At 43.2% G+C, this 22,767-nt stretch overlaps 2 protein-coding genes across 3 annotated transcripts; one reads left to right on the forward strand and one right to left on the reverse strand.

The window, feature by feature from the left end:
• Window positions 1-142: 142 nt before the first annotated feature.
• Window positions 143-4,905, forward strand: psmc2 (proteasome 26S subunit, ATPase 2). The gene is made up of 12 exons (XM_071332119.1): window positions 143-331; window positions 804-841; window positions 1,104-1,185; window positions 1,412-1,511; window positions 1,656-1,787; window positions 1,904-1,976; window positions 2,507-2,602; window positions 2,853-3,017; window positions 3,286-3,373; window positions 3,608-3,810; window positions 4,342-4,438; window positions 4,659-4,905. Exons 1-12 carry the CDS (start codon window positions 259-261, stop codon window positions 4,814-4,816), a joined length of 1,305 nt encoding a protein of 434 aa, XP_071188220.1. The 5' UTR covers window positions 143-258; the 3' UTR covers window positions 4,817-4,905.
• Window positions 4,906-4,943: 38 nt separating this feature from the next.
• On the reverse strand, window positions 4,944-19,630 carry slc26a5 (solute carrier family 26 member 5). Of its 2 annotated transcripts, none has more exons than XM_071332116.1 (18): window positions 19,458-19,630; window positions 18,057-18,339; window positions 17,369-17,508; window positions 14,619-14,729; window positions 11,959-12,146; window positions 11,404-11,568; window positions 10,877-11,112; window positions 10,405-10,552; window positions 10,114-10,227; window positions 9,548-9,625; window positions 9,172-9,267; window positions 8,468-8,574; window positions 8,197-8,266; window positions 7,865-7,957; window positions 7,531-7,659; window positions 7,020-7,235; window positions 6,718-6,772; window positions 4,944-6,570 (listed from the first exon to the last, which is right to left on the reverse strand). In XM_071332116.1, exons 2-18 carry the CDS (start codon window positions 18,209-18,211, stop codon window positions 6,431-6,433), a joined length of 2,241 nt encoding a protein of 746 aa, XP_071188217.1. In that variant the 5' UTR covers window positions 18,212-18,339; window positions 19,458-19,630; the 3' UTR covers window positions 4,944-6,430. The 2 variants fall into 2 exon arrangements, with proteins under 2 accessions (XP_071188217.1, XP_071188218.1); XM_071332117.1 differs by having other exon boundaries at window positions 18,057-18,336; window positions 19,458-19,607.
• Window positions 19,631-22,767: the final 3,137 nt, after the last annotated feature.

Consider the following 22,767-nt stretch of genomic DNA (forward strand, 5'->3'; position numbering starts at 1 on the left):
CACAAACGACTGTTATGCTAATATTAAGTATGTCGCTTAATTTTTTTTAAAACATTCATACATTTGAACAGATATTGGTTGTATAAAATATGATTTTTTTAAAATTGGAACATTATGACAATGGGTCGTCAAATAAAGGTCCGACCTCCATTTCCGGTCAATTGTGCATAGCGGAAGTAACAAACCTGCTGTGTAATCCTTGTTGTGCTGAAGCACAAAATCTTCTAGTAAAACTTTATACACAGAATAACATTAGCAATGCCAGATTATTTGGGAGGCGATCAAAGGAAAATCAAAGATGTCAAAGAAGAGGAGGATAAACCTATCAGATGTATGTGATGATATTTTTGAGAACCACTGTTTATTAGCTAACGTTAGCTAGCTTGGTCAGTACGACAGTTAGCTATGATGGCTAATTTAAGTCATGTAATACATTGTCATGCACTGAATACTTTTAACAAAGATAGCTAGTTAATAACAATATGAGCTAGAACAAAAATCACACAAGCCACGGTGTTACGTGATCTTTCCTAGTAATGCTTAATATCATTAACGTTAGTTAGCTAGTTATCTAGCCAGGGCTAATGTTAGCTAGCCAGGGCTAACGTTAGCTAGCCCTGGCTAATGAATACTGCCATTTTTGTTTTGGACACCTATGTCACAGTGGGTTCTTTAAATGATCAATTATGCCTTGATATAAAGACAAGCTATTACAATAATGATATTTGCCTATTTAATAGCTATGAATTGGTTGTTCGTGAATGTCATGTAAATTCAAATTGAAATGTGTTTTTGCCCTCCAGCTTTGGATGAAGGAGACATTGCCTTATTGAAAACTTATGTGAGTATGAGCTAGTCTATACCTGTACATTAATTGATTGCTATTTCACATCTTGTAGGCCTAGCTACAATCATAATGACCCCTGTGATTATGTCTAATGGTGTAGGGCAGACCAATTCATTTTCCCGTTATTACCTATTGATTAAAGGTTGATTATCACTGATTGAAATGTCATTATCTGCTACAATAACTACATAGTCTACATTCCCTGAAAAACATGCAATTCCTTGACTGACATCTTTGTATTGCTGGTTGTGTACAGGGCCAGAGCACTTACTCCAGACAGATTAAGCAAGTGGAAGATGACATCCAAAACCTGCTCAAGAAGATCAATGAACTAACCGGTAGGCTGCAATGTGGTTATACGTAACATCCATGTGCATTATCACTCATTAAACATGTAGTGTATATTTAATAGGGATTACCTAGAGTATTCTACTCTCCCATGATGCTTGAAAATATTTAGAATGTGGCTTGCTTTTCCTTAGTGATAGCAGAACATCTGTTATTTGTTGCTTTCAGTCTGATAGACAGCGTACGTGCACTAACCTCAGCTATCTAACCATGCAGGCATTAAGGAATCGGACACTGGCCTGGCTCCCCCTGCTCTATGGGATCTGGCTGCAGACAAACAGACTCTGCAGAGCGAGCAGCCTCTGCAGGTGGCAAGGTATGGCACACTTCTCAATTTACTGTATCTCACCAGCATCATTTAATAGATTTAACGGTCTTTAAAAACAATGGATATTTTTTTAGGTTTTGTTTTCTAGTTTGAGCTAAACACCCACAAGCTTGTTGTATTTTGTTGTGGCAGATGCACAAAGATCATCAACGCGGACTCTGAAGACCCAAAGTACATCATCAATGTGAAGCAGTTTGCCAAGTTTGTGGTGGACCTGAGTGACCAGGTGGCCCCCACTGACATAGAGGAGGGTATGAGAGTCGGGTAAGGCTGAAGGGTGATATCTCTTGCTCCAATAAGTATCACGTGTGCCAATGTCCAATATTGCATTGGTACAGTATTATTGTTAGATACTTAAGTCTCCTGTGTTTATCTTTTAGTGTGGACAGAAACAAGTACCAGATCCACATTCCTCTGCCTCCCAAGATTGACCCCACAGTCACTATGATGCAGGTAAGACGTGACACAACCGCTTGATCTCAATTCAAGATCTGTTTCCTCACCTTTATCTGCACCGATTGGAAAAGTACTTGACAGCTGAAAACAATATGGTGGAAGCTCATCCTTAGGTTGGCTATCACCCGGTCCTTAGCCAACCTATCACCCCTCCTTTTGAGGAAGGGGTTTTATTCATTAGGGCAAACAGTAGCAAAACTTTTTGCAACAGAAAAAAATAAATGTTTCTTCTTGTTCAAGTTCTGAGGTGTAATCATTAGCCCAAAACATTTTTTCTACTGAAACTGTTTACTGCAAACGGAAAATTCTTTGTAACAGAGTTTCTATTGGACAAATTCAGGTAGGTCCCTCCCCCTTTGCTTCAGTTTGGTTCCTAGTGAATACACCTCAAGTAGTGCCTCCCCGTTTGTCAGTTTTCTGCTTTGTGCCTAATGTTTACGACCATGGCCTGAAGGATACTTGTCAACGTATTGTAGCTACCTGAACTAACAGCAACGTCTCTCCCTGTCTCTGTTCCTGTCTACTAGGTGGAGGAGAAGCCTGATGTGACCTACAGTGACGTGGGTGGATGTAAAGAGCAGATTGAGAAGCTCAGGGAGGTGGTGGAGACCCCACTGCTCCATGTAAGTGTTCCTATAGTCTCGATTTGTCTTTTATAATTACTCTACCAAATATCACAAAATGCGTATAAACTATACATTCATGACATTTAAAATGAGAAAGTATCAATAAGTAAGGCAATAAAAACATGGGTGAGTGCCCTCAGATTTCCTGCATTTGTGGCAGGGTTATTAGACATCTTGTACACTTAAAACATATTGGATCCTTTGTACCTCTGCTGATGTCTCCTCTCGTTGTCCGTTCTGCTTTCAGCCCGAGAGGTTTGTCAACCTGGGTATTGAGCCCCCGAAGGGGGTTCTGCTGTTCGGCCCACCCGGTACAGGTAAAACCCTGTGTGCCAGAGCCGTGGCCAACCGCACCGATGCCTGCTTCATCAGGGTCATCGGCTCAGAGCTGGTCCAGAAATACGTGGGAGAGGTGAGTCAATGATGGATGGTGAAGTTGCCCCCAGATACTGATTTTGGGTCAGTTTAGAATTTCCCCCAGTAATGGTTAATGTTAGGATCGGAGGATGGGAAGCTGATCCTAGATCTGTATATAGGGGAAACTTCAACCCTGAGCGAGTCGCAATCAAGTTGTATTGAATTGATTTGAGAACTCAGGATGATGGAGAATTAACTCAAGAATGTGGTCCTGAATCAGTGTGAGCTTACCTTGTTCTCTGTGCTTTGTTTCTCTTCCTCAGGGTGCCAGAATGGTGCGGGAGCTTTTCGAGATGGCCAGAACCAAGAAGGCATGCCTCATCTTCTTCGACGAAATTGACGCTATTGGAGGTCAGCACTTTAAAAAAAAAAAACTTGTGTACTGATTTAAATGCCAGACAACTCTGTAAAATAACACATTTATGCATTTCACAAGAAGTGGTAGTAAGTAGCCTTGTCCGAGCCAGAACAACCCATAGAGCAGGAGGCAGCTTGACGTGCACAGGATGCTCATCTTGTCACCAGAAATAGTAGCCCTGTCTGTTATTGTGCCTCGACTTACATGTGGGTTGTCTTGTCTTGTAGGGGCCCGTTTTGACGACGGAGCCGGTGGGGACAATGAGGTCCAGAGGACCATGCTGGAGCTCATCAACCAGCTGGACGGCTTCGACCCCAGGGGGAACATCAAGGTCCTGATGGCCACCAACCGGCCCGACACCCTGGACCCGGCCCTCATGAGGCCCGGGCGACTGGACAGGAAGATTGAGTTCAGCCTGCCAGACCTAGAGGTGAATACAATGTCTGATTAGAACGGGAGTAACTCTGATCTCTCGGACTCCAGTCCCTAATGGCACCCTATTCCCTTTGGATCCGGGTCTAAAGTAGGGCACTATATTAGGGAACAGGGTGCCATTTGGCTGGTCAAAAGTAGTGCACTATATTAGGGAATAATGTGCCATTTGGCTGGTCAAAAGTAGTGCACTATATTAGGGAACAGAGTGCCATTTGGCTGGTCTAAAGTAGTGCACTATATTAGGGAATAATGTGCCATTTGGCTGGTCAAAAGTAGTGCACTATATTAGGGAACAGAGTGCCATTTGGAACGTAGCCACTGACTCCTCCCTGACTTGGTGAATATGCAGAGGATTAGATTACATCATTACAAAGGTGGTAATAAAAAATGCATGAAGATGAATGAAGTTAGCTGCCAACAATTACTCCTACTAGATGAATAGTGAAGATGTGATTGGGTTGAGATGTACTCCTCAATATGAATGTAGTGGCCTGGCAGTGTGGTAAAGAATGAGGTGTTGTTTCAGGGTCGTACTCACATCTTCAAGATCCATGCCCGCTCCATGAGCGTGGAGAGAGACATCCGCTTCGAGCTGCTGGCTCGTCTCTGTCCCAACAGCACAGGTAAGATGACCCGACACCGCGTTGTTCCGGTGATGCGACACAAGGGGGCACCACTATTTTTAGTAATTGACATGTAAAAAGGTTGCGTTGGAATTCTCTACCCTGCACTCTACTGCAGCCCAATGACGGGCTCCAACCATGTAGCCCACACCCTGTCAAGCCGTATTTGGGATGCAAGGTAGTCAATCAAACAGTCACACCGTTTGTTTTGTCCTGTCAGGTGCCGAGATTCGCAGCGTGTGCACGGAGGCGGGTATGTTCGCCATCCGCGCCCGCCGGAAGATCGCCACTGAGAAGGACTTCCTGGAGGCGGTCAACAAGGTCATCAAGTCCTACGCCAAGTTCAGCGCCACCCCGAGATACATGACCTACAACTAAACAGCAGCGCCTGCATCTGGGCTTGTTTCCCAAGAGGCCATGCTCATTTTCTGTCATTCAACATTACACAATTAAAGTTTATTCCAGTTTGGACGTTTTAAAGTTTTCATTCAATCACACGTTCATCTGTACTATAAAACTGCATTGTTTATTGATGTAAAAGTCTTTAGCTGTAAGATATGTACAGTACATTTAAACCATCCATTTGAATGGTATATTATTATCACAAAAATATTGATAACTTTCCAAATGTACAAATTCATAGCTTTGTACCAACACAACATACAGCACTAGATGAGTGACTTAAATCGGACCAAACGCAGTGTTCAGCGGCTGTAGTGACTGGTTATTCATATAGTAAATTCAACTGCATATCACTGATTTAAAGACACTTGACAAAACAGCAGATTATTATCTGAAGTGGCCATCCTGACCCTGATTAGTTTGTTGTAGATTTGCACAATGACTGGAACTGTAATGATGCATTTCTTAGATATTCAGCAGGAAAGGGGTAACAAGAGGCCAATCGTTGAGGAAAACATCACAGTAAAAGTAACATCTATTCAACATGCCAGAGCTACAGTGGTGGGCCTATTCAGTGTTGCTCTCCTGGATCTCAAATGTAACCACTAAAGGGGGTGCTCTGAAAAGACCCTCGGCACTCAACAAAATGTGACCTAAAAACCTGAGTGTTGCTATTTCTCTTCTACTTTGGGACAATGCTGTGACGAACACAAGTGCTTGAAACCATTTCAAAGACGAAGTAAATTCATAAATGGCTTGCTCTTAGCATAAAACGCCAAGAGTACTGCACGCTGCAGCCCATAGGAATGTTAGCAAAAAACTAAACCCATCTTTATTAAATATATCTCAGCTTAAAACAAAAAGTTGCACTTGGAGATGGGCGTTCAGCCTATCTCCAGTCCCAACTCCCCTGGGTCACCTAAGCCTTGTTCACACTGCAGGCCTTAATGCTCAAATCAGGGTTTTTTCATCCATTTTGGGATACTGACTGTCCAAACTACCAAATCAGATTAGTTTGTGTTCAGACAGCAGTCAATTGCTGACATGGCTACGCTAGTTGTCATAGTAACAATGGGTGTGTGTGCAGTGGTGTAGGCTGATTGGTGGTGTTTGTGCTTCCTAGCACTCAGAAGTTATGTAGCAGGCTAAGGTGACGACTCCTGCCATGGACGTTTCCCAGTTGCTTTGAATGTTCAAAATCAAAATAATTTAAAACAATTAACAAGCTAGTTAACTACCACGTTCTTGTCAGAGTAGCTAGCAAGCATCAAGAGATGCCAAATAACAGTCTAAAAACACCTTGAGGGCAAATAAATCAGATTTCACTGTTCAAACATGTCAGATGGCCAGGAATCAGATTTGTATCTGACTTCCACCTACGAAGGTGGTTTGAAATGTGGCTAGAAATATCCTAATCCATTTGCTGTTCAGACTGCAGGAACAAAGGAACAGATTTGAATTGTTTATATATCTATATATAATAAAGGATTTGAGTCACTTCAAACTGCCAATGTGAACACGGCTTTAGAGCATCCTTAGGTGCATGTGGCCCTGTGTCCCCTCCCCCTTGATGTCCCCCGTCGGACAATGTCATTGGATGGCAGGGATGGTGGGCGGGGCAGTCCGGCGCCGACAGTGCAATACGGCATCATGGACGGTGGGGAAGACCATTTCTGGGGTCGCGACCCCGGTGAAAAACTGCAGGGTGCGGAGTTCAGCCAGCAGAGTTCCTGTTAGGAAACAACACACAGCTGGTAGGTAGGCCTATATCTGACTGACTAGTGTTATCGTTGCTCAGGCTAGTGTCTTAAACAACCTCTAGTTCAGTTACCCTCAGGTTTTTTAATAGTAATCTAGACCAGTATGTTATAACTCACTGCTGCAGCCAGCGATGAAGACACACACATCCACAGCTGCATACTCCTTGATCACCTGCAGAGAGAAAAACTAATGAGAACACCACGAAATGAGGAAGTTGGAAACTTAAGAGTCGATCAGCAGTAACACCAGAGTCCTGTTCAGAAGGGCCCAACATTACGATAGAAATGTCATGAACAAAGCTGACATTACGCCCAATTCTGCATGACAAAGGCATATCTGTTCTACAACATATCTGTTCTGTAACGTTACACTTCTGAACAGACTCCAGTGCTCTGCAAGTCGAGATAAGGTCCCTTACCAACTTAATTGCTTTGGCTCCCACAGAATCGATGAAGTTGACGGGGGTCCAGTCCAGAATGAGGGTGTGGACAGGACAGAGGGGCTCTAGGAACCGGGTCTCCTCAGAGTCTGACTCTGTGTGGGTCTCGGCCACCTGCCCGTTCCCCTGCACCTCCAAGTGGTTCTGGGAGCCGCCCCCTGCCACCACTTCGTGAGTTACGCCCAGCTCCACATCCTGTCCCAATCACAAAACGACGGAAATTGTATCAGCTAATCATATAGGAGAATGAAGGAAACCAAAATTGTACCAGGCAATCACACCTCTTTTGGCTTCAAACCAACCACAACAAGACTAACAGCAAAAGCCTCTTAGAAAATGACTACGGGAAGGCCTTCAATTCTGCCCGTCTGTCTGGTGTTCTGGTTACAGTGTCAATATGTGGCGTGTTTCAACAAGAAGCAGGGGAAGTAAACCAAATAGTGATATTGTGAGTGACAGAGTAGAAAAATCCCATATTGAATGGGCTCACCAGTTTGACGACAGCTCTCATTTTTTGTGGTGACTTGTGGTTCTGGCTCTCCCTCTCTGCGCTCTGCTTCTTGAGTTCTCTTTTTCGGGCTTTCCGTATAGCCTGGAGATGTACGGGGTCCACTCCTGTCTGTACACATGTTTAAATATGACGAGACAGGATGGGCCAAGCTGTTTTTTTCCCAATGCAAGGATCCCTCACTGAACTGTAGTGTAGCTACAGTCTACAGGAGAGATGGACTAGTTTGCTAGGCCTAACATAGTCGGACAAAAATGAAAACTTATGCAACTCTGCATATTCCACACACAGAAACACACACGGCAGCTGAGATTACCTTCTCTTTGAGGGCGTTCAAATAAAGGTCACTGTTTGCAAAGTAGATTGAAGAGTTTGAGTGGAAAATCTTAATCCCTGTGCATTCAGCTGCCTGGAACACAGAGGCAGAATCACAGGTCTCACTCCTCATCCAACACCATGTACCTTCTCAGTCTATCCAAGGGTAGTTACAGGCCAGTTACGGCCACTAAAAAGTTCATTTATAAAAACCTTGTCCGCCATTACAATTTTTTGTGACAAACTACCGCTAGGCAATTGTTCAATACTTTAATGAAACCTAGCTTTTTAGTGCCTGCAACTGTAAGACCATACAGAGAGTTACAATATTACTTTTTCATATTCATCCACGTCACAGTACAGGCCTGTGTCCAGGACCTGTCCCAGGATCACACTCTTTGGGCTGTGGAGAAGAAGGGGGCGAGAGATATTGAAACGTTTTAGCACAGTTATTTCATACATTTCCATTGGACAGATTAAAACTGAAAAAATCTAACTTTTTTCCAAATGAAGCTGGTGATATGAAATGGTTACCAGTGATCGTGAAGGGGATATTAGATTCTAAACTTGAATATATTTCAGAAGTAGTAGGATGGTTTAGTACCTCTGTGTTCTGTAGATGACACTCAGGATGGCAAATCCTAAGGCCACCAGAAGTCCAAGATCAAGGCCCAACAGCACAGAGGCCACAAAGGCTACCAGCCAGATAGCCTGGAAGACATACAGACCAAAGCAACAATGGTTACAGATCCATAGTATAGGCCTTGTCCCAGATCTCTTTGTGCTGTGTATCCAACTCCTACAGTCACTGTCATGCAATGACCATATGATCATACGGTAAGACAGCGCAAACTGATCTGGGACCAGGCTTCCATAGCAAACTGATCTGGAACCATGCTACCATAGCAAACTGATCTGGGACAAGGCTACCATAGCAAACTGATCTGGGACCAGGCTTCCATAGCAAACTGATCTGGGACCAGGCTTCCATAGCAAACTGATCTGGGACCAGGCTTCCATAGCAAACTGATCTGGGACAAGGCTACCATAGCAAACTGATCTGGGACAAGGCTACCATAGCATGACATGTACTGAAGGAATCTGTCCAATTGGGTTTTCTGGTGCGATGTGGTCATGGTGCGGTCAGATCATTTAAATTGTTTACATTTGAGTCAATTCAGAAAGTAAACCAAATTCTAAGTTTTCTACATTGAAAAGCATTTAAGATAATTGGAATTTCAATGTACTTCCTGAAATGACCCTGGGTCAGACGTAATCAGAAGGAGTTGTGTTGAGGTCCAGACTCACCAACTCGATCTTGCTGGTCCTCCACAGGGCAGGGATGTCCCTGAATTGTTTAAACATCCCCAGCAGGTTAACCATGATGATGGCAGCCAGCGCGGTCTGAAAGGACAGGGGGGAGGGATCAGGGTTGAGTTGGGGTGAATTACCATTCAAAAGAATAGGATTGGACATTTCAATGCAAATATTTATTATATAGGCTACTGTAATAGCGATTCAAATTCCAACATCAATGCGACTTTTTAATTGGTTGACATTTTGCAAGGGATATATTAAATAAAGATAGTGCCTCTGACAGGACTGTTTCCCTTCCTCATTCTTCCTTAGCCGTCTCATAGAACACCCGCTGTAGGTGGAGTTGGTCGGTAACAGTTACACCCACCTGTGGCAGAGGCTGGAAGACAAAACCAATGGCCACCACCACCAGCAACACCACCATAGACGACAACAGACCCGCAATCTGCAAAGACACACAGAGATAAGGTAACACACCTATCATTTAGCCTTCCTTGAGTCTGCACAGAAGCGTCTGTTGGTCTAATCTTTATGGCTTCACGGCGCCAATTTAGCTCCTGTTATGAGGTGACACATGTAATGAAAGGACAACTGTGTTATGTTAATGGCCATACACTCAGTGTGGGCCCAGCAAACAGGATGGGTGTGTGTATGTGTGTGTGTGTGTCACTGTATCAAATCAAATTTTATTTGTCACATGCGCCGAATACAACAGGTGTAGACCTTACAGAGAAATGCTTACTTACAAACCCTTAAAAGTAACAATTAAAGAGCAGCAGTAAAATAACAATAGCGAGACTATATACAGGGGTAACGGAACAGAGTCAATGTGCGGGGGCACCGGTTAGTCGAGGTAATATGTACATGTAGGTAGAGTTATTAAAGTGACTATGCATCTATGTATGTGTGTGTGTCTGCGCGTGCGTGTGTTACCTGCGTATTGCCCCCAGTGCTCTCCTGCACCAGACTGCGGGACATGGAACAGGTGATGGCGAAGGTGTGGAAGAAGGAGCTGACAAAGTTACACAGGCCCAGGGCAATCAGCTCCTACAGGGCAACACAGAGCCAACGGGTTAGACTCTGGGGTAAAGTATCCCATAGGTACAGATCTAGGATCAGCTTCCCTCCCCCAATCCTAACCATTAGTGGGGGAAATGCTATGATGTTCTTTGACATCTCCACTCTCCAAGGCTATAATAGCTACAGTACTGTGGAGAAACTGACCTGGTTACCATCCACACTGTAGCCGTGTTTCAGAGCAAAGATCTTGGCCAGAGAGATTCCCATGGAGAAGCCCACCACCGCTATGGCGATAGAATCCGTTACCAAGTTGGGCAACAGAGAGAAGTCTGGGATTGCAGGTGGAAGCAGCCTGGAAACAAATAACAAATATTGTCTGAAAAGTTGACTGAATAGTAACAACTGTTTGTACAGTACATGTCTTCTGATGTTGTTACTTGTGCATTTTGACTCACTAAACACTTTTTGGACCATAATATGCCACCAATACCTTTTCCCACTATAGAGCTGACCTGATCCGTACTGGCTTGGATATTGGGTTATCGTATTGTGCTTTTCAGGTTCTAGTAACCATGTAGGATGCATACAGTAACCCGTTTGGTTTGGCTGGGCCGAAGGCCAGTTCAGTACAGCTTGGTTTGGATCGAACCAGTAGTGTGAAAAGTCCTTTTCTTACCCGGATGGAATTGCCCCGACCACGTCCACTTGGTAGTTCTCTGACAGACTGAGACCATAGGAGATCCCCGTTGAGACCATGACCACAATGATCTCTCCAGGGATGGGCACAGGCAGCTTCTTCTTGAAGCGCTCGTTGAGGTCCTTCACGCAGTAGAGGACCACCATGCAGACCACGCCCACAATCAACGTGGTCACGTTGGTGCTGGTGATGTCACTGAACACGGCCGTAACACTCTGGGAGGAGAGAGGGGGTGTGAGAGACCTGGGAGTGTGTCCCCGAGAGCATTGCATAAAACTCACAATCTATATTTATCAGCAATTAATCATTTGTCGATTTGTAACTAAACCATGCAGGCTTGTAAACTAGGCCTAATGCCCATGTATTACAGCAGAGTACATCCACGGACTCCTATAATGTGGATGACTTTCCTGTCTGCTGCCGTTTAAAATTTAACCACTCCATTCCTCATGCAGGGGACCCCATCCAGCGGCAGAGGCCTCTGAGAGGCCCCGTCAGTGACTCACGTGAAGAGCGGACAGGGGCCCACTGAAGCGCGGGGTCTGGATGCCCAGCAGGTATTTAAGCTGAGAGATGAAGACGTGGACTGCCGCGGCCGTGGTGAATCCGCGTACCAGGGGCTCCGTGAGGTAGATGGCCACAAAGCCAAACCGCAACAACCCCAGGACCAGCTGGGGGGAAAGGAAAGAAGGAGACAGACAGAGAGAAAGACAAACAAGGGGAGAGTAGATTATGACGATGTACTTGCATAATAAATGTCAACATAGATAAAGTAGGTTGACATTAGGTCAACTAAGTTGCGGTCCTGTGGATCCCACTACGGTTGAGTAAACAGTGAGCGCTGAGCAACCTGTTGAAACCACAAACCCCCAAGGTTATGGGATGATCCTTATCTTCAACATGAAAACTTTGACCTCTTATTGAGAGACTGACTAGTGGTGGGAAAGCTAGTGGCAACAAGGAATAATCAGTGGTCTCATGCACTTACTGTCCAGCAGAGAGGATGCTGGGTTATTTGAGGGGACATTTTTCTGAAGGTGGAAGAGGGGAGTGTAACCCACCTGTATGACTCCCACCAGGGTGGTGAGGACTACGGCTACGTGGACCCTCCTGGCATCGCGGGCCTCTGTGTCGATGAAGACGGTGGTGTTGGTGGCGGTACCATTCAGGGCCTGGATGGTGAACATGGAGTCAGGGGCCTCCCTCACCACCACTCCTCCAATCATCAGGCTGATCACCGCAAACGTGCCTGCAGAGAGCACAGCCACAGCCTTAACATTAGGGGTGTCAAACTCAACTCCTGGAGGGCTGAATGTTAGCTGTTTTTGCTATTTCCTTTCCATTTGTGGTAGCAGGCTGCCTCATGGTTAAGAGCGTTATGACACTAACCGAAATGTCGCTGGTTCAAAATCACAGAGCCGACGAGGTGAAAAGTCTGTCAATGTGCCCTTGAGCAAGGCACTTAACCCTAATTGCTCCTGTAAGTCTCTCTGGATAAGAGTGTCTGCTAAATTACTCAAATGTAAATGCAAAATGTGTTCAATTAAGACCAAGACAACCAGGGAGTTCCTTACTAATTAGTGACCTTAACTGATCAATGAAGAACAGGAGAGAAGCGAAAACCAACCGACACTCGGCCCTCCAGGAATTGACTTCCGACACCGCTGGGGGTTAATGGTTTAGGGGTATGGGCTTTTAAGGGACAGGGTTAAGGAGTTATAGGGTTCAGGGACACAGACAAAGGGCTTAACACCTGGCAGCTTATTGATACTGAATATGATGACATCACTCAAATAAAACAACAGAAGTATAAATGAATTCAATGAAATGAACTATGAGGAGCACTCTCTCTTCAGCCGGGTGAGTCTGACTGACCATTGCCTCTCATCCTGTATGGCTCAATTGGTAGAGCATGAACCGCCAAAATTGTGGGTTCGCTTCCCGGGGCCACACACACGGAAAATGTATGCACGCATGACTGTAAGTCGCTTTGGATAAAAGTGTCTGTTAAATGGAATATATTATTATTTCATGACATTGACTCATAAAACAGTTTGACTTGGTAGCTTTGGCACTCCCCCTTGGTCAAATAATGATCATAGCACTCATTCCCCTCGAGGTTATCAGTCAGTCGCCAAGGTGCCAGGTTCTTTATCAGTAATTGTTTAATAGAGAGGGGAGACATCAGTGCCACACCAGTGCAAACAGCTGTGAACCCAGTCCAGGCGCCTCTGCCGGGGCAAGTCTCTGTGTCTGGTAAAAGAGGTATGAAGCCATGTAAAAAGTCATGTTAAAAAGGTGTTCTCATTTCCAGGTCAGGTTTGCTTGTGTTAGCTCGTTACGTTTGCAGCTAGAGATGTTGACACGGGCTTTTGCCCAAGACTTGAACGGGTGCCAAAATATTCCTTCATCCCTGCCTCAGAGGGAGAGAAAGCAGTCGCAAGTTACTACAGCAACTGCCCTCCTTAAGGCCACAATTTGGGCGGAGGCCATTTTGTTACAACTGCTGCCGCTAACTATTTCCAAGACGGTTTTAGTTCTTCTTTTCTTGTTGAAGTGTTTAATGTGATTCACTGACTCACCGAGTTGTCAAAAGGAGACAAACGTGACAGCTGAAATTGGAGACAAGGCTATGTCTGCCTTGAATGTTCCCATAAATCTAGCCTGTCTATGTGCAACAGATGGGGTCACTATATGCCAAGAGACCTGACCTCACCCAAGCTTAACAAGGACACCGATCAATTCCCAAAGTAAACCATTTCAAAACTTGGCTCATTTCCTGAAGTGTCATGAAAAAAATAGTTTAGCTATTATTCTGGTCACTTTATCTGTTACTCTTAAACATATTAATCTCTCAGAGGTAACACCCAGACTCTTGGTTGACTGGGCTCCCTGGGTGGATGAGAAGGCTTAGTCCCATATAGCACCATATTACCTTCAGAGTGCACTACTGTTGACCCGGGCCCCATAGGGCTCTGACCAACAGTAGAGCACTAAATAGGGAATAGGGTGCTATTTGGAATTCACCTGTAGTTGGCGTGGTTTGGAATGGTCAGTCTGTACTTGGCACAGCCATCGGAATACAAAACTCTCTGACCAAGAAGTGAAAAGGCCACGGCTGTCCAGGGGTCGAGACCTACGGGAAAACTATGTGAATACAACCAGGACTACTTCATTGGAACACCCAGTAGGAGTAACATCCATTATCACCACAGGGAAGCTGCAGGGGTAGTGTTCAGTAGGGCACAAAGTAACAAACCGGTTTGCAAGGGAAAACAAAAACCAATGTTCTTATTAGAGACGTTCGGGTAGTATCTGTACCTCCACGCTTCAAAACATTTACTTAAGCAATAAGGCCCGAGGGGGTGTGGTATATGGCCAATATACCACGGCTAAGGGCTGTTCTTAAGCACGACGCAACGCGGAGTATACAGCCCTTAGCCTTGGTATATTGGCCATATATCACAAACCCCAGAGGTGCCTTATTGCCATTATAAACTGGTTACCAAAGTAATTAGAGCAGTAAAAATAAATGTTTTGTCATACCCGTGGTATACGGTCTGATATACCACGACTGTCAGCCAATCAGCATTCAGGGCTCGAACCACCCAGTTTATAACACTGAACACGACTCCGCTCCTGGTTAGCCACATTATACATCTCAATAGTGTAAAGTGACTTCCTCTGCACTAGTTGGAGCTCCGTCGTCGGGATGGCTCACCTATAGATATGTGTCTAGAGGTCCCAAAGAAGGTGTAGAGCAGGACGGGGTAGAAGGAGGAGTACAGGCCATACACAGGAGGCACGGCAGCCAGCATGGCATAGGCAAGACCTGGGGAGAGAGGATGGGGGGAGAGATGGAATGATGTTCTACTACCCAGTGCATACACACATTGATACAACAGTAGCTAAGATTGGGAGAAGTCTGTCCATAATAAAGAACTACTCTACCTTCTTAACAGCAACGCAGGTCCTACAGGTTCTAGTTTTGTCGCACCTGGACTACTGCTCAGTCGTGTGGTCAGGTGCCACAAAGAGGGACTTAGAAAAATTGCAATTGGCTCAGAACAGGGCAGCACGGCTGGCCCTTGGCTGTACACAGAGCGCTAATATTAATATATGCATGTCAATCTCTCCTGGCTCAAAGTGGAGGAGAGATTTACTTCATCACTACTTGTATTTGTGAGAGGTGTTGACATGTTGAATGCACCAAGCTGTCTGTTTGAACTACTAGCACACAGATCAGACACCCATGAATACCCCACAAGACACACCACCAGAGGTCTCTTCACAGTCCAAGTCCAGAACAGACTATGGAAGGCACATAGTACTACATAGAGCCATGACTACATGGAACTCGATTCCTCATCAAGTAACTCATGCAAGCAATAAAATCACATTTAAAAAAGATAAAAATACACCTTATGGAACAACGGGGACTGAAGCAACACAAACACAGGCACATGCATACACACACACGATAACATATGCACCATACACCCACATGGATTTTGTGTTGTAGATATGTGGTAGTAGAGTAGGGGCCTGAGGGCACACACTTAATGTGTTGTGAAATATTTTTTAAATTGTATAACTTCCTTAATTTTGATGGACCCCAGGAAGAGAAGCTGCTGCCTTGGCAGGAACTAATGGGGATCCATAATAAATACAGTACCAGTCAAAGTTAGGACACACTTATTCATTCGAGTTAAAAAAAAAAAAAATTATACTATTTTCTACATTGTAGAATAGTGAAGACACACTCTTGGCATCCAGGTGAAGCTGGTTGAGAGAATGCCAAGAGTGTGCAGAGCTGTCATCAAGGCAAAGGATGGCTAGTTTGAAGGATCTCAAATATAAAATATATTTTGATTTGTTTAAAACTTTTTTTGGTTACGACATGATTCCATGTGTTATTTCATAGTTTTGATGTCTTCACTATTATTCCACAATAGTAAAAATAAAGAAAAACACTGGAATGAGTAGGTGTGTCCAAACTTGACTGGTACTGTATATGCTGAACAAAAATATAAACGCAACAATTTCAAAGATGTTGCTGAGTTACAGTTCATATATATAAAGAAATCAGTCCATTTAAATAAATATATTAGGCCCTAATCTATGGATTTCATATGACTGGGCAAGGGCGCAGCAATTGGTGGGCATAGGTCCACCCACTGGGGAGCCAGGCCCAGTCAATCAGAATGGGTTTTTCCCCACAAAAGGGCTTTGTTACAGACAGAAATACTCCTCAGAAGAAGCCGGACGTGGAGGTCCTGGGCTGGTCTGCGGTTGTGAGGCCGGTTGGACGTATTGCCAAATGCTCCAAAATTACATTGAAAGTGGCTTATGGTTTTAAAAAAATAACATTAAATGATCTGGCAACAGCTCTTGTGGACATTCCTGCAGTCAGCATGCCAATTGCACACTCCCTCAACTTGAGATTTCTGTGGCATTGTGTTGTGTGACAAAACTGCACAGTTTAGAGTGGCCTTTTGTCCCCAGCACAAGGTGCATCTGTGTAATGATCCTGCTGTTTAATCAGCTTCTTAATATGCCTCACCTGTCAACTGGATGGATTATCTAGCCAAAGAATGCTCACTAACTGGGATGTAAACAAATTTGTGCACAACATTTGAGAGAAATAAGCTTTTTGTGTGTATGGAAAATTGTTGGGATCTTTTATTTCAGCTCATGGAACCAACACTTTACATGTTGTGTTTATATTTTTGTTTAGTATAAAACAATCTCTTCAGAAAGGCAGCATCTGGCATTACCACTTCAACACTCGTCCCTTATCTCCAAGCAGAAGCTGGTGGCCTAGCAGCCTTGTTGTTGGCTCAGCTCATGGCCGGTCTCACCAGTGGTGTGGCACTTTTCTTTATAGGTTTGTACCGACAGATGTATCATTGAATAAAATCCTTTTACAATATGAAGAAAATACATCCTCCAAATGCAACATCTGTGTATACCTACACGTTGGCTCAAATACATGTTTTTTTTTTTATTACCCTCAAGCACTAAATTAGACCCTCCTAACGTCAAAATTGTCAATGATGGTGATCGCCTATCGTGAATGACAATTTGTCATGTTTTTACAGGTGACATTCCAAGCTGCATCTGCCAAACCAGACATTTGATCTCTGCGTTGTTAATGTTAAAAGAATATGGAGTCTTCTTGAATGATGTGTAACTACTGTTTCGTGAGTGAATTTTAAAGCACATGTCAACAACAAGCCATATCTGTATTTGATTTCAATCAAAGCATAAACTTGTAGGCTTTTTATTGGAACGTGTTGTTGAGTTTTAGTCGCTTTAAAGGGAAAAATCACAAACATTCAGCACAATCAACAATGATTCAGCTTCGATATAACTTTATTAAAACGAGCACCATTCTGAAAAGTGCCGCCCCTGACTCTAAACCCATCCTGGGAAGTGCAGCAGGATACCCCTGACTCCAACACCACTGACCTTGAGGTAGCTGCATGACCCCCGTGCTGAGGCCTGAGACCAGGTCCCCAAACAGGTACTCCTTGACAGGATAGGACGGCAGCCATGTTAAAATGGGCAGGAAGCTCAGAGCAATGGCTTTGGCCTTCTCTGATGAGCAGCTGGGAAGAGAGAGAGTGAGTGAGTAGGTGTGTGTGTGTGTGTGTGTGCTTAATCAGCTTATCTATTAGGGAAGCTTCCTAGCAGCAAGTAAATGGGTGTGTACTTCTACTAGTGTAATACTAGACAAATTGTCAGATAAAAAAATAATAATCATAACTTCACATAAGCTTTGAGTCGCAACAAATTTCCTGAAACAAGGTATTGCATAATTCCACATCCCAGTCACACACTCAGCAATGTTCTTCAATCCAGGTCATCAAAACACTGATAGGTATGTCTACTGGGCTGGAACAACACTTGAACACACTGTGGGTCCCAATGACCAGGATTGAAGAACACAACACTACAGTCTGTTCATATCTGTAACAGGGTTGTGTTCTTTAGTCGCCTGACGGCAGAAAACAAACTGTAACAGGGTGGGACTACCTGGACCTGTCCAATAAGAACCACAAATGTTTTCCATTTTCTGTTGCAAAACGTTTTGCTACAGTGTGTACTATTAAACACAACCCAGGTCTGTGGACACTAACTCGATGTATATGCTTACTGGAGCTGCTGTGCCAGTCTCTGCCTGATGGTCTTGGGGGTCCTCTCTCTCGGGTGCAGGAGCTGGGTGTGGAGGTAGGCCTCATTGAACACAGGCCGTTCCACACGGTACATCAGCGGTGGGGACGCATCCTCGCAGGGCGTCACATGTTCCATAACACAGACAGGACACTGGGCATGTCAGAGAAAGGGGGCAGCTCCTAGCTTAAGTAGGCTCTTTCTCTCTCTCTCTGTGTGGTTCGCCGTCTCCTTTTCCACACGTCCTGCTTCCTCCCGCTGCTCTGCTGAGAGAGGAAGACAAAACAGTCAGTAACTGTTTAGACCAAATGTTTTTGAAGAAAAGCGTTGTTTTGACCAAACTCCAGCAGGGTTGAGCACCATGCGGCTGGTAGTTCACATTAATAGAGTAGCCCTATTTATGGAGATTACAATGCGTTTCTGATTATTTTTGGGGGGGGGTAATGTTTTCAGACATATGGGCTATCTTTTCAAGCAAATATTTTTGAACTGATATTGCAAAATTGTGACCAAATTTTCTGCTCCATGTGGAAAAAGAAAAACAGGGGTTTATTCACTAGGAACCAAAGGGGAAGAAACAGGAAGTGAACTCCTGAACTTGTCCAATAAGAAACTGGTTTTCGTGGCAAAATGTTCTGTTGCAAATAGTTGTACTACAGTTGGCACTAATGAATACACCTCATGTGTGTTCTACATAAGAAAGTTTACACTCCAAAATCAATGCAGAGATAGGAGCCTATTCGTTGGGCTAAAGAACAGTCCAAACTACACTTCAGACTGACTGTGGTAGCCTGGCCTACACAACATGGCAAACCAGAGGATATTGACCTTTCAGGTTGAAAGCTACTTAGAGGAAAGGTCTCCAGCAGCCTTACTAAAAATAGACATCCATATTCTTATCATATACTTTATAGACTTCTGCGGCAATGGTAAACATGATCACATTACTCTTAATCAGAACAACGTCTAAAGCAGGGCTTTCCAACCGTTGTTCCTGGAGAGCTACCCTCCTTTATAGGCATTGACGTAAAGGTATAGGCTATGACTGACTACTTACTGTAAAATCAGAATATTTAAACAAAAATTCAACATGAAATTAAATATATTAAACTGAACTTCTGGAACCCTGACAACAAAGACGTGAAGTTATAACACCATGTGTATAGTAACTGGCTGTTCCTCGTGATTTTGTTAGATGCCTAGCGACTTGTGTCATCACTGACAAAACACAACCACATCCTCAAAATAAAAGGTAGCTAACTAACGTCAGCCACATGTTTTAACCTGAATTGCAGGTTACAGAGGAATGTGTAGCGGAAAAGTGATGGCTATCTACAGAATGAAAAGCGAACATGACAGATGCGAATGAAGGACCATTTCTTACCTTCCCGACCTCAGCCTAGGAAGTCACACTCTGACGCGATTGACCCGAATTCAATGTTAGAAACTGACCGCGCATCTAGGCTCCGGTTACAGCTTAACACCGGGAATGTAGTTTTACAACCGTCGACACTCGACAGCCGCATACTCCACCAGAGGAAGATCACTTGATGGAGTGGGGAGCACGTCAACTCTGACGTCACTAAACCAGTGATCATGGGACTTGTATTTTCTTTCCTACAGTAGTTGGATAATGATAGAAATGTATTCCCCTTTTCTTATTATCGTTATTGGTGCTATCTATATACGTATTATAGTTCTTTGGTTGGTGTTTTTCCGAAGTATATGCATCTACATTTCCTAAATACTCACCTAAATTAGAAAAAATATATATAAATTGGTTTTGTTTCAGTTTATCATACTACATAATTCCGTGAATGTTGTCAACACTGACAATTGCCTTGCAGATAAAAAAATAAAAGACAGAAGATCACTCATTCTCCCATGGAATAGTAGTCCGGTCGGCCTGGCCCTATTGATAGGCATTGCTATCCAGTGTCCTTGGGACGTTCCTACCCTAAACCCTAACAACCCAGTCTCACATATTGTGAAATAGACACGAATTGCCTATTGGAAATGTGTGACAGACACACGAAAAAGTATATGTTTTCGTGTGCAGTACACGATTTTGTATACAGTGCATTTCCATCACTGATAAAGACACTAGGTTACTTAATACAGAAACGAAAGGGAGGGGCGTATAACGCGAAAATCTAGCAAACCGAAGGTTGTGTGTTCGAATCTCTTCATGGATAACTTTAGCATTTTCGCTACTTTGCAACTACTTTGCATGTTAGCTAACCCTTCCCCTAACCTTAACCCAACTCCAAAACCTAACCCTTTAACTACTTAGCTAGCATATTAACCACAACCTTAACCCCTAACCGTGCTAATGTTAGCCTCGGCAAATTGGAATTCTTGAAATGTACACAAATGCGTCAAGAAAATAGTGTAATACACAGGAAATGCGTTGTGATGAAAATCGTGCCTGTCACGAATTTCGAATAAGTCATTTGTGTCTATTTCACAATAAGCCGTGACAGTGTGTTGAACGTTAACCCTTACCTTAACCATTTTAAATGTCAACTTCAATGGTCTACGGACCCCATACAGATACAAAGGCGCTCTCGAGTGGCCTTCTTGTGTAAAATAAATATATTCATGAAATATTATTAACGTGCTCAAATAATATTCCGACAGATGGCGCCATTGTGTGCTTTTTACAAGCTCGTGTCTCGGTTCTGCTTGTTTTTGAGCAGGGTACGTCACTAATCACTAGATGTCTCAGTTCTGCTTTTTGACATTATATTGCTGGCATTAAATTATAGATACTTGGTCAAAGGCTTAGGTCACCTATACTGCCTAAGTACTGTACTTTATAAAGGGGCAGGTGGGTCCTGCATTCAAACATATGGTTAGGAAATGGTCATGGATCTAAATGTTGGCTGTGTGTAAACTTGACAACTTCAAACCTTCAAAGTCAATCTTAAATGGCCAATTGGGTGTACCAATTTCACCACCACTACTATATCCACCACTAATTTCATTACTACTACTTATCAGGCAAAAAATAACAACTTAGGTTGGGTACATTCATGTATTTTCTCTACTCTATAGGCTAGGAGCATGCCGTACTGAACAGAGGACCCTTTAATCCATAGCCTCCTTGTAAAAATAAGAGGACCAGATCCAACTTGTCTGGTGCTAGCAGGCAGCCAGCTGGCACTAAAGGGCGACCCCAGAGGAGGGCTACCTGGAAGGCTGCCAGTGACTAAGAGAGTCCCAGTTCTCAAAAGCCTCCTGGACAGGGTCTGTGTAGTCTAATACCCTGCCATAACAGCATTCTCCCTTTACACATCACACCATTCATTACAGGCCATAAGAGTAAATTATTTGGTCCTTTTTATTTTATTTTGTATCACTTTAAAAAAAAAAGAATGGTGATCTCAGATGAAGGCACATGGTAATCTGAATTTCCTCACAATTCAAGGCATAAATACTATTCACTGTTCTCTCTTTGTGCATCTGTTTTACTTTGTAATCATATGAGAACATCAATCTCAAAGGAACTGCCTGTCTCAATTCTGCATGTCCGGACAAAGCCATGACCTAAGCAAAACTGTCATGTTGAGTCATTCACACTTTGTCAGATTATTTAAATGCCCATTGCAGTCAAAGTTCAGTTTTTCTATGTTTTGTAGCAATTGTACAACAGCTGATTAACTAACACTGTAAAAGCGTTTAAAAAATCCTGATAGTTGCTGCTTGAAAATCCAATCGACATAGGACCTTCTAATCAGCAGGTTTTCATGGGCGGGAGTTTCGGATTGCCAGGTGACGTCACCAGGCGGTAATTTGGTTAATAGACCAATAACAAAGAGAGTTCCAAACATAGAGATCCTATTAAATTACTAGAGGGGGTCTATGTTATAAACCCTCAAAGTTCCAGAATGGAGTGAAAATGGCAGCCAAATTGGTCAGGGACAAATCCAAACTAGTCTATGAATGGCCGTTGAGGCATAATCCAGATTTTACTTATGCAGAAAAATATATGTAAGGCATGTGATATACCCGAAATTGTGTATTAAAATATTGTCAGATCATTTTAAATACCGTTTTTATACACATTTTCTGTATAAATAGCCTCTAAAATACATGATCCTAAATGTCTACATTTTTGTTTTCTTGGAAAGCTGTGAGTGCTATATTTTAAATTCTTAAAATTTATTATTTTACACAATATCTGATCGGAATGGCTGACCTTTAGGCCATCATAAGAAGTGTCAAGTCTCGTCTAGTATTCTAATTCCTAATTCTGCCAATAACAGCTAGTTTTCCGTTTTCCCCTCCCAACTCAGACCACTCACAGAAAGTCCTAGCAAAATTCTTGCTTGAGAAATAGTTTTTTGCCCATTTTTTATTGAAATCTATTACATTAATGTACTTAGCTAATTGTTACCCATAAATTATTTGATATTGATATAAAAACGGCTAATTGGGCCTTTAATGTGAAACTGACAAACCCTTTACATTAAAGATATTTGACACTATGTTAGGCTAAATCATGTAAACTTGAGCAAGTGTGTATTTATTGTGTAATTTGTGTACCAGTTTGATCTTCTGTAGTCAAATGCACCTATAGCCTCAAACCTCAAGCATAACATTGGTTTGTTAATCATGTTTTAATTCATTAAAGCAAATTAATAGTTTTTATTTTGTATTGTTTTGTAATTGATTACATTGCAGATACCAAA

This window comes from Salvelinus alpinus, chromosome 11 (assembly GCF_045679555.1).
Source record: "Salvelinus alpinus chromosome 11, SLU_Salpinus.1, whole genome shotgun sequence".
NCBI lineage: Eukaryota > Metazoa > Chordata > Actinopteri > Salmoniformes > Salmonidae > Salvelinus > Salvelinus alpinus.